The sequence below is a fragment of the Ornithodoros turicata genome, chromosome 4 (genome assembly GCF_037126465.1).
Source record: "Ornithodoros turicata isolate Travis chromosome 4, ASM3712646v1, whole genome shotgun sequence".
In the NCBI taxonomy this organism is placed as follows: Eukaryota; Metazoa; Arthropoda; class Arachnida; order Ixodida; family Argasidae; genus Ornithodoros; species Ornithodoros turicata.
In genome coordinates, this window is record NC_088204.1 from 80,927,627 (window position 1) to 80,939,652 (window position 12,026).

The 12,026-nt window shown below is 43.6% G+C and overlaps 1 protein-coding gene across 1 annotated transcript; it reads right to left on the reverse strand.

Annotated features, from left to right (window-relative positions):
• Positions 1–390: 390 nt before the first annotated feature.
• Positions 391–11,973, reverse strand: LOC135392092 (RAD50-interacting protein 1-like). The gene is made up of 14 exons (XM_064622760.1): positions 11,764–11,973; positions 11,422–11,663; positions 10,854–11,027; positions 9,995–10,126; positions 8,794–8,929; positions 8,583–8,696; positions 7,279–7,501; positions 7,061–7,198; positions 6,093–6,292; positions 5,936–6,029; positions 5,661–5,871; positions 5,020–5,200; positions 4,462–4,580; positions 391–4,016 (listed from the first exon to the last, which is right to left on the reverse strand). The coding sequence occupies exons 1-14, from the start codon at positions 11,881–11,883 to the stop codon at positions 3,824–3,826; spliced, it is 2,277 nt and encodes a 758-aa protein (XP_064478830.1). The 5' UTR covers positions 11,884–11,973; the 3' UTR covers positions 391–3,823.
• Between the last annotated feature and the right edge of the window lie 53 nt (positions 11,974–12,026).

Here is a 12,026-nt window from a genome sequence, read left to right on the forward strand (position 1 = left end):
CGTGCTTTCGGTGGCCGTTGCTATGGGGACGAGCAGCTATGAGCCACTTGGTCAGCCAACATGTAGCCACAGAAAGCCTATGTTTTAAGTCGTCTGCGACGTTTGGCTGAAGCAGACGACGTCCTGACTTTATACATGCGTCTATGTGACAAAGGTGTGAGAGGAGATATAATAAGCAGGCCTTCCGTATCTAGGTGGTGTTGGCGCTGTACAGGTGTGGACAGGGGGAGTGGTTAGTTTGTGTCCTGGGCCGACTTCACGGGCAACTGTCTGCAGGAAAACCGCAGACAGTGCAGCCGGTGGTTCCGCCTCCTCTCTGTCCTCGCCTCGACCTTGTAGCCATCACCACCAGGCGGGTGCCGCGACAGTTCGCCGTAAATTTACCACACGTGCAGTCGGTCCTTTTATTGCACACTGTTTTGATGCAGACAGAGTGGCGGTAAACACCGTACAGCAGTAGGAGGAAAAGTCAACAATTACGGAGCAAGTGATATGAATCCCATGAGTAAGTTCATAGCACCAGACTCTAGACAGTGTCCATGTTTTTGTGTGCAAGATTTCTTCTCTCAGGCCAAGGGAAAAATGCATTTCATACTTTGTACATTTGACATACTGTGTGCTTTCTGGAATGTTGCGACATTGATGCTTCCATGAAGCAGGGACAAAATGAGGCATTTGGCGGACTTGAAGGGTTCTGCATTTTTGGTGGCCCTGGTCATAATCTGATGCTAGTACTGCCAGCAGACGTAGAAATGAACTTCCACACTAGTCATTAAAAGTTCTCTTAGTCATGCTTAGAATTAGAGGGAAGGGCCTGATACAAAGGCTACCAAAAATTCAGGACCCCCTGATATGACAATATAGAGCTATGTCAACTCTTATTCGACATATTTCACGACCTTACGGGAATGCCGCGGAGCTGCGGAGCAATTGTGTGTAAAATGTTGCTGTAGGGGGGAGAGTATCTGCCAACCTCGTGTAAAATAATTTAACCACCAACAGTAGCGGCCAACATTTCTAAAATCTTCGTCTCAAAATCTTTCGATTCTAACACCAACAAACATCTGTCTGTGCATGGTCCGAGTTAGAGTACAACCTTCAGTTTTTTTGTTTTTTTTTACACCATTTTCTCAAGGCATGTCTAGTTTTTGTGAAAGATATGGGAAAACATTCAACATGGCAGCCAAGAATGGGCATGCATTGGCTAAAGCATGCACAAGCTACTGGGTCCAGTCCCTCGTTGAAAAGAAAGTCTTTCGGAATGAGAGTCTCACGGAGCGGTCGACTGTGTCTCAGGCTTTTTTGTTTCAATTTGTTAGGTAAAATTAGGACTCCTATATAAGCACGTTCGCATTTGCTTATCTTGAAAAGATGAAGGAATAAAATAACTGTTGAAATAAGTAACCCGAAGAAACGTGGGATGTTAAACAGATGAGCTTACGGCCTGACCTTCTCGGGTTAAGTTGCGTTCGAGGATTTGGGTGCAAAAGATCGGATGCTACTTTTTAATCCGTAATTTGAGCATGCAGACCGACTAATTGGTAAGAGTCTGTCTTCGATGAAAGCAGCTACTCACAATACTACTTAGCCCCCTTGATTGTACATTTTGACAGCAAGTCTCTCGGTTGTGAATAGATCAGTTGCAAAGTTACATGTGAATACATGATGGGTCATCTTTCTCTCTCCCTCTCTTTCTCTTTGCCCAGTGTTTTTTGTGGCTTTCATCCAAGATGGATCTGCATATGCATGTTACCAGGTTCAAGTCATATTTGGTCAGCGTCACACTGGACATCACCTACAGTGCATATTACAGAAAAAAAAAAATTATTTATTAATGTATTTTACGGGTTACAGAACTGATCAAAGTTTTAGTCGAGGACGACCAGAGGAAATCAAGCCAATAGACGTGGAATATAATGGGGTACGTAGATAAAGAATGTAATTGGGTTTTACGAGAAAAAGCGAGCCACTCCACGTGCAATGTGTCAACGCGGCGTAATAAATGCGTGTGTCCACCATGTCTGCCGCTCCGTGAAAGACTTTTTGCATCTTGCAAGACCCTTTTTGACTAGTCGTTTCCAGGATTTCAACACACATATGATATGGTTGAATCGATATGCAAATTTTCTCTGCTACAAGTTATCTTAACAAAGACAATCTCTAGACATCTACGCTATTGACACCACACCTCCGACTCTCGTGTGTTGAGAGAAAAATACGGCATTCTTCTGTTGGATCAACTCACAGTTTCTACCCTAGCAACAACTGTAAAAGACGCTTCCTAATGCTACGAAGGAAATTGCTACTATAAATAAACCTAATTAAAACTGCAACAGTAACTCCATATTGTGTCAACAGACATACTTCGACCTGCATTACGGGGCTCTGGGACAATATGTAGGTAAGTGTTCGCAGCACTTGTGACAGTGGCTAGGAGAAAAATAAAGTGAGGAAAGTGCTGAACCCATCTTGTTGTTCCTCGTCACTGCCAGTTTAGCCTCTGCAAATCTGTACCTGGACCATCACCAATCGGGTGCAGTTTCTCACACTAAAACAATATATAGTAGGGCCTGACTTTTTAGGGTTAAACCCGTATCCGCCCGATATTTACCCCCCGAACGAAATCTGTAAAATTCGGGTTTAACCCGAATCTACCCGAAAACATCCGGGTCACGTGGCACACTCATAAGCGTGCATTAAAATAAAGATTGATAACATTGCTAAACATTAGTTCCATGTTAAGACAATTTTTTATTAAACAAAAAAAAATCACCCGAATGCACCCGAATTCCTGACGACAGAATATGCCGTAACGGGATTTAACCCGAATACACCCGAATTTTCAAGTGGAAAATATCACCCGATATTTACCCCCCGAATTTGGCCAAAAATAAAACCCGAAAAAGTCAGGCCCTATATACGGCCGTCTCTCCAGTTTTGATAAAACACGTAGTGACGTCTCTTAATGCTCTGTTCCAACTTTTGGCATGTCTGTATAGCCCATCTGTTGGAAGGTGCGAGTTCCTTTTAAATTACGACAATGATTCCAAGTACAAGATCCAAACTTGCCAGTGACTCTACATTCAACACTGGGGTGTTTGGTGTCAGCGCCAAAAGTGAGAATTACCCTTAACAAAGATAATTTCCTGCGTAGTTGTCCACCTTGATCTCACATCAACCAGTAACCACAGTAACCGGCCAGTAACCAATTTGTATCATTACCAGCTGTTTGTCAGGCTCTGGCTGTTAATTATTTTGAATTCAGAACCACCCGCTACTATGATACTGCTATACATTAAATATTTTCCGTGTTTAGAGTATGTATCTATACTATTTTGTGCCCTGACTCATTTCTATTTTCTACATATTCATCACCACTGAGCTTAACAATTGAGAATTAATTCAATTTTCGTGACAGCAAACACTGTTTGTAACTCCAGGTTTGACTGTATATATATCGGTGTATGTTGTTACACAAATACGCTTCAGGTCTATAACGCTTCCATGCACACTTACAACTTGAGATCATTCATAAGACTTAGAACATGGTCTCAAAAATTAACCAGTTATATCTACTTGATGACGAAACTTTTAGCACTTGTAGATCCTCGTAACACATCTTCAACAAGTTCATAACATTCTCGTTAGAGGGCTTATTTGCTTTCGACGCCATTGCCTCTCCATCAGCCTCAACTGTGTCCCACACACGACCATGACCCAGATGTCTGCGTCATGCATGTCCAAAGCCGGACATGAAGCTCGGCATGCAGCATGTGCGCACTGTACATGCAAAACTGTGCAGAAGCATTGGCCTTGCGTGTGTTCAGGTGTGAACCAGGTCGTTTCTCTTGGAAAGCACATGCATGGCTTGAGACGGTGTCAGGAAGAAGACACCCTGTTCTTCGAGCGCTGTCCCTCCAGTCACAGCGTCTGTGGCACGCGCCGCCCGCAAGGTTTCTTGCAGGATCCATGCTACCGGGTGCGGCATCGTGAGTAGGATGCACGCCTCTTTCACCCTGGAAATGAACGCCCAGTCACGCTCGTAACTATGTTCTTAACCGTGGATTCACACGAGCGACTTCCCACGGAATATTCTAGCGGAAGAAAACGCGAAAATACTGCTCACAGAGGCCAAGTTCCATCCCGCGTTATGTTGAGCATTCACGCGAAGCGGAATATCGCGAGTGGCGTACTGCGCGTTTAAGCAGACGACGCCGTCGGCGTGTTTTCCTGTCGTCTGCTACGGAATGTCTTGTGGCTGTGTAGCAGGATATTCTCCGCGGTTTGCAGTGTACGTGAAGACGCGACGTTGAGCGCTCGCGCTCACGTGACAACAGAAATATATGACGCTTTCCGCATCTTCCTCTTCCGGGGTAATGTCGCTCGTGCGAATACACAGTAATGCTCTCGTCTGCTGCCGGCTGCTGTGTGGTTTTTTTTTTTTTTTTTTTTGTCACTTACTCTTTGAAGTGGTTTTCCGGTTTCTGCGTGTAGGGGCTGAATATGGGAAACAGGTTTCGATTCATGTCGAAGCTCAGCTGGAACGTTCCTCCTTCACTGAAGAAGTTCTCCAGAATTAGCTGAAATTTCATATTGAAAATTTAATCCTTACACAGGGCGTTTCGCCTAACGCGATAAAAAAAATTGTATTAAAAAAATCAGCTCGTCGGAATGTGATGGGGTCAACGCTATTTATCTCTGGAGATTTTGCCACGACTTCGGAGCACTTTTATCAAATTTAATTTGTGAGAAATTTAGTTTTCCTAATTGAACTTCAAAATTTGCCAGTTACCCTCGCATTTTATTTTTATTTTACAGAAACAAAGCACGTGCCGGATTTGCCCCATTCTATCGCAAAATACATTCACTACTAGTACGATGGTTATAGCCGGAAAAAATTTCGAAAACCATCGTGTGCATGACAAAGCCCTCTTCCGGGACTCCGTCACACTCGGCAGTTAAGTTATTCTTTTCACACATTACAGGATATCTCATCCCAAGGTTAAAAATGTCCAGTACCTCCTCGTAGAGGAATAAGCTGATTTTGCGGGCTGATTCCTGCCACAGAATGGTGAAAAGAGGTTCTGCGAGTGCCTCCTGTAGCTGCTGCAGGTGACCTTGGAGGCGACTCAGCATAGGAAATGCAGTTGGAGTCAGGCCCACATCTTCTTTGTCAGTCACTGCAGGCATGCAGAACCACCTGGGAAGCATGGGGACGTGATACACTAAAAGTAGTCGTTTTTGCGAATCTCGCGATCGTCATTTTTCCCCAACATTAAGATACTGCGAAATAGTGGTAGTCGTGCAGAAAAGAATGGGCACTTGAATTTGCAATGAATGAGTTTCGTTGAGCGCAATTCATTATATTGTAGTATTTGTAGTACTATTTAGCACACATTTAGTACACCATGAAAACATTGTGGTAGTATACATCTAAGTTGGGGATGTGCCCTCATCAAGCAGCAGTCTTGTTGCTTTTAGGCCATCCCTTGTACATAGCCAGTGTAATTTACATTTGCATATCTTGAATAAATTCAATTCAATTCAATTCAAGTAACAACTAGCGACATCGAATCCATAATTCTACACTATTTTCTCAATCTCAAGTTGCAAAGCTGTATGCGTGTGTGTGCCCAAGTTCAGCGCGGATGTGTGCATACTTTTCTCTTCGGTATGCCTTGCTCTTGGCTTTGAAGTCCAGCTCTAGTTCATCAACAATGCTGAGAACAGCATCCGTGTAGAGCTTCTCAAGAAGCTGCGACGCCTCTTCAAAGACCGACTCCTGCAGCTGCGCATACTCTGGTGGGGTCACATTGTCCTGCGGCGACTCGGCACCAGCCAGGAAGAGCGCTTCTTCCGGATCGAGGTCCTCTGCAAAATATATCCTTTTCATCGGCATCCTGCTCCTTATTTTCCGATGACCCTGACAACATACCGTCAATCTGTTTACTTTGATTACTGACAGCTTGGTGTCGCATCCGTTCCTTAGCTTGCATCTCGTTGCACGCTTCGAGAAGCTCGACAAAGAACTGCAAAGGGTGATTGTCTGTTGTACAAAAGAAGGTCTCGCACAAAATGATATTGTAACTGACAGGCTGGTAACTCCACTGCCTCAGAACAAGGACAACGTAGTGTGCAGCGTTGATGACGGGACACAGGGCAACGAGGTCCAATTCTTCGAGGCGTGCCGTCAGTATCTGCTGTAGACAGAGCCTGAGATCTTCCAGGAGGATCTGCTGAAGGCTCACGAACTTGAGTCGATGCTCCGCGTATTCCAGATGCCTGTATCGGTCTGCAAAATTTACGGCGGCTTATCGTGAGCAAGGAGAATGAGGCGTGTTGTAGAGTACAGCCGCCGTCAGACTTAACAAATGTACGAGCACGTGACCTGCACAGACAGCAGTGCCTGCACCTACCAGCACATTTATGTATTAAATAAATAAACAAAAAATAAATAAATAAAAAACAATGAGTCTCTGCTTTGCACTAGGGCTCACAATAGACCTCTCCCTGTTTGTAAACAAATGACGACAGCGCCACCGGTTTTGGTAGGGTTGAACCGTGCTCGAAGCTATGGGGCGAAGAAGGTCGCGCCCTAAAGCCACGGTCTTGAGGGGATTTACGATGATCCCTGAAAGGGACGCGACCTTCGGTTCTACTTTTCTTCCAATAGGAGGCAGCGAACAAGTGCCCATTCGTGGAAACCACTGTCTCCCCTTCCGATCTGTTTCGGTTTCGGTCTGGTCTGTCTACCGACGTCATGATGACGTTTCTCGGGTAGAGGTTTTATTGGTTATGCTGTATGCACGCTGCAACCTGTTTCAGACCCACCCTTGTCTCGGGCCAACGCATTGGCATATGTGCAGGTCACGAGCTTGAGTGTTATTGTTAAGGCTGACAGCTGCTGTATAGCAGTACTTTCATTAATAGAGTGCAGTATTCCTATAGAATATGAGTGAGCACAGCTATGGCATACATGGTTTGAAAACCCACGGCCATACTACAATTTATAATCTTGTGGTCGCAACACAAAGTATATATACAGCACCATACTAGATACCTGTCATGGCAGACAGCACCATCATAAATGCCTCAGCGCATTCTGGAACCTTGAGATCGGCTTCTTCCTCATCAGCCTGATACTGGGCCTTCCATGCTGTTGGCATGCTCAGGAGTTGGTCACGTTTTTCATCCGCATCTACAGAGAGAACAATGCTTGTAAACATATATAAGCATCACCACCTTCTTACATGTGGTGCTCTGCAGAAGACAACGCACATTTTTTCTCCAGCGCAATCCAGCGGATGAAGCAGCTGTCCGCCGTGAGGACGTTGAGGATGCACGGAAAGAAAGGGGGGTAGCCCATATTGCGTAACTCCCGGTCAAAGAGCAGAACTTCCTCAATGGCATGGGTAAGAAGGTGGTCATCGTTTAGCATGCTGGGCATGTCCATCTGGAACTTGTGCGTCGAGATCTGTACCAACCCACGCATCAGCTCAAGCTGAAACGGGAGGATGGGATGGGTGTTTGGATGTTTATGTCTACGATTCTTTAGCACAACGGTTTCAAAAAGATCTAATTTTATTTTCATAAATTCGAGGCTATTATCGAGAGCACGGTGGTCAACTGCCTCTGGCGTGGTTCCCGCTGAATTTTGGGACAAAAATTCGAGGTTTCTTCAAGGTCCTTTTGAGGTTCAGACGTCATTTTGTCTGGGATGTAAAACACAGTTTTGTGAACTGATATCAACATCCATATTTTGCAGAAATATTTATAAATATTTATGGGGACTGCACAATATCAGCTCACAGAAGTGACTGACATACTGAAATTTTAAAGCTCATAGTACAGAAAGAACGATTTATTAATAGAATAGAGGGTGCCATTCATTTCATTGCTGCCGATTCCTATTACATTAAAGAGTGCTAACTCCCGTGGTTTTGAAGCTCCAGTTCTGACTCCGCAAAAGCGTAATTTGTACAAGCAGCTCCGTGAGAACAAGAAAAAGATGCAAAATCAAAAGTTTTCAAGGACAGTAAAAAAAATTCCAGGTTTAATTTCCAGACCTTGAAAATGTTATTTTCAAATTCCAGGGTATTCAAGGGTTTCAAGGACCAGTGTCGAACCATGCTTTGGTCTGCCAGTAATATTGGTAACGGTTACTTGTACTACTGACAACGTTCAAGTGGTGTACTGACAACCTTCAACCATCGTCGTGGTCAACAGTCCTTGAAAGTCTTGGTACAATGTTCTTTAGTTTAACTGATGAAAGAAAACTCCCGTGATGAGTGGTGGAAGGGATCAGCATCAGCATGATGAGGATGATGACAATCAGAGTGAGGATCAGGATTAGGAGTCACCAATGCGACCGAATGTGATCCGAATGCATTACCTAATGTTTGACCACCAACTGCCTATAAATACTTTACATAACATCACCCATTACGTGACATCAAACAGTCACCACACATTGTTGGACTTGACAACAAATCGCCATCTCCGATACTCAGTGAGCACTGCACAACTTCATATCAAGAATAAAGCACCAAACAATTTATTCCGAGCATCAATACTACGCTCACCCTTGCCTGAATCCCGTCGATGCCAGCTCTCAAGACAACCTTTTGGACGAAGCGGTCGCAAAATTCTCCATTGTCGGAGATCCACGTCAACACTTGACTGAGGTACCATTCGGGCTAAAACATGTAATAAAAATTGCGTTAGAATAATCACATTATAATCGCGTTGCCATACGCAAAAAAGAACTGTTGCTTGTGCTACGCCTTCACCTACCTTATCGAGCCTGTTTGTTTGTCGTTTGCCAGTGAAGTGAAAGAGGAACCTTTTCTTGAGTGGCCGCAGCATAAGTTCTATGGGAAGGATGTGGCTTGTGGCACCGACATCAGATTTGGCTCCCGCAAGGCCGGCCCTGCTTCACGATAAGGACGTCTGATATCGTGAGATTGGGGGAGGTTTTTCTGTCTGTCTGTCTGTCTGTGTGTGTGTGTGTGTGTGTTTGTTTTTAGCTTCAGTGCCTTTCACAGATTCAGGGGCAAAACTGAGTTCTATAAGCACATTTGCACGACATCCTGATTTGTGAATGAAAATAGTTGAACGTTTTGAAAAGAATGCTTTGATCTATTGTGTTGTTGTGCACTTCACGGCTATTCATCGAAGACCATGGATGACATAATGTCCCTATACAGTTTGTATGGTCATAAGTAAAAACGTGTGTCGCTTAGGATTTTTGTCACGTAGACTTCATTCTTATGAAAGCAAAGCTTGTGGATGTGTGAACATACTCAATATCTGCACACCTATTTCAAGTAATAGTGCAGTTTGGGATGCTGCAGATCATACAAAGGCAGGCATCATGCGGATGCAGATGTGAGGTAGCAAAAAACCTGTCTCTCCAGTGGATGTCTCGGCTCATATCTGCACCGTAACAAACTTTAAGCTACACAACTTTTATGATTGTGTGTCCGCTTAGAGGTTCAATTATGGTGTTACAGTCAAACTCCTTTATAGCGAACACCTTTTTAACGAAAATACCACTACAGCAAATTTTTTTTGTGGTCCCGCTGGAGCCTATAGGTCCAATAATGGACATCCTTTTCAACGAAAATACCTTTACTGCGAATTTTTTTTGCTGTCCCCTGAGTTTCGTTGTAAAGGAGTTTGACTGTACGATGAAAGGAAGCTTTTAATCAGACCACACCTATGGTGTATCTGTGTATGGAAAAAGGCACCGTTTTACGTACAAGTTCAGTTCTAGAACCTTTGGTTTTGTACATGGATAGTACGATTTGTGATGATGAACTCATCACATATGCACGTGTATTGTCGTAAAGTCAAAAGGTAATTCAAGGGAATATATCAGACTTAACCGAGTGCAGAAAAAAATCAATATCTGGGTGGAAGATATCAGGTGACATTAGGCTTTAGTACCTGTAGATGTGAGCGGTACAGTGGTATAAGCAGATTCAAAGGATACGAGAGTTGGATTCTGTGCAAGTTGATAAATGTTTTCTCAAAAAGTGCAAGAACCTGCGCTGTACAGGCAGGAACAGTCATAGCAGAATTGAGGATGGGCCAACCCATGGCCTCCAGTGCCTTTTCAAACTCCCTGATGGGAAGAAAGAGCATTTTGTGAGTTATTGGAAGACCAGTTCCCTTTAGAAGTGCCATGAATAGACTACGCAGCTGTGATAGCGTAAGATTACGAACACAAAAGTATTACTAAAAAAAATATACAATAAAGTATTATCCCAGTAAACCACTAATATATCCCTAGGATATCCCTACAAGGTCGTTAACATCCTGAACATCTGGACATCCATTCGATATCTGTGAGACATCCCCGAACAACATTCGCATTTCAGTTTTACCTATTACATATTTATCATAAATAAATTAAACGTTGTTTATGTGCGTCCTGCAGAAGCCGAGAAAGGTGATAGCACTAGTGTGCTGAAAAAAAACTGAATCACCATCATCATCATCTTCCAGTTCAGTTCCTGCTACAATGACAGGACAGGTAGCACGTCCCAGAAATTATGGGGTTGACAGACTGAGCTGGCAACAGAAGCGGAAGTTACTACCCTGTGCCATATGTCACAAATAAATGATGTGCCTACTTTGTATACTTTACGTAATTTTAATTTCCCGATGCATTTTGTACACCAATGAACGTGGCATTGCATATTACGTACTCTAAGACATGCCACCATGCAATCAAACTTTAATCTAGCGAAAGGTAAATACTGAAACTATTCTCTGCTAACTACTTGCACAAAAGTAATCTCGAGTTGCGGCAAGAACCATGATGTAGGTATTATAAAATGCTGCCTTACTTTTCAAACTTATCCCTGAGTACATGATGCCAGTAGAGTATACTATCTCGAAGGAATGTGACAAGATGAGAGCATGAAGATACTTTGAGTTTTTCCCAGACTTGCAACAGGAAACTGAGATGAACCACAGCCTGCTCATCTTGTTCCTGAGTCATGGCTTCTTCTATGAATTCGCTTTAAAAAAAAAAGTCATTTCATACAGCACAAAGTCAACTCTGGATTCCACACAGGAAAGATTCTAGGATAACTTTTAATTGGGGAATGTTTTACTTAGCCTATTTCAATAGCCAGACATACATTCATACATACTGTGACGAGTTCCCAAAAAACTACAATAAATAATAGCATCGACAGAAGATAGACAGATAGAAGATTGATAATAGCATAGGATCCACATGAAATAAACCATAGTGCAATGTGTGGGAAATTTTCTAGTCTGCGCTAGAAACAAATGAAATAATGACTAAAGCAATAGCTTGGGGGCTATCATACGGTATTCTTTGGGGATCTGCTTAGTTATAAACGAACTTGGTGAACAAGTACACAGGTCAGCATCGCCCCGGCTTACCTGGTCTCCTCTATTTTCGCTATCCATTGTAAATATTGCTTTAACCTAAGTAGTTTCTGCACGTCGGCCAGGGAGCTTTCGAACTCCTTCTTAACCGAGGTAGCGTTGTCGAGGTGAGCCGACACATCATTCAAGATCTTTCCGTGGACGCCTTCGAGGAGTTGCATTTTTTCCAACGACTCCCGGGCAAACCCGAGAAGTCCCTTGAGGTGAGCAGGATCTCCATCTCTCGACAACTGAAGCTGTGAAACGTCATTGCGGTTATTTGTACGGTTTGAATCGCGCAGGAACAGCCGCCGCAGTGCAACAGATTGACGAGAGCAACATTCTTCGGATCCTTACCTTCTGCTCTACCTCTTGTTTCTTCGCAAGCAATGCCGCGTGGTATGCTTTTGCCTTGCTAAGGTTCTTGACATCGTTCCCAAACTCTTTATTCAGCTCTTCCGAAACATTTCGTTGCATTCTGAACGGCCCTGATGGGTTTATTGCGAGGTAGTTTTCAAGCTCTTGCCATCTTGCATTTACACGTCGCCATTTTTAAACGTTTGTACTGATTAAGCCACTGAGCTTCCGCGCAGCTACGACAGTTTCGCATTAATCGAAAA

Excerpts from the sequence above, each read along its gene's own strand:
- LOC135392092 (XM_064622760.1), bottom strand. The coding sequence starts at position 11,883 with ATGCAACGAAATGTTTCGGAAGAGCTGAATAAAGAGTTTGGGAACGAT. Across the intron at positions 8,697-8,793 it reads AAACAAACAGGCTCGATAAG|CCCGAATGGTACCTCAGTCA; the intron begins GTAGGTGAAGGC and ends TACATGTTTTAG. Across the intron at positions 4,581-5,019 it reads GCTTATTCCTCTACGAGGAG|CTAATTCTGGAGAACTTCTT; the intron begins GTACTGGACATT and ends ATGAAATTTCAG.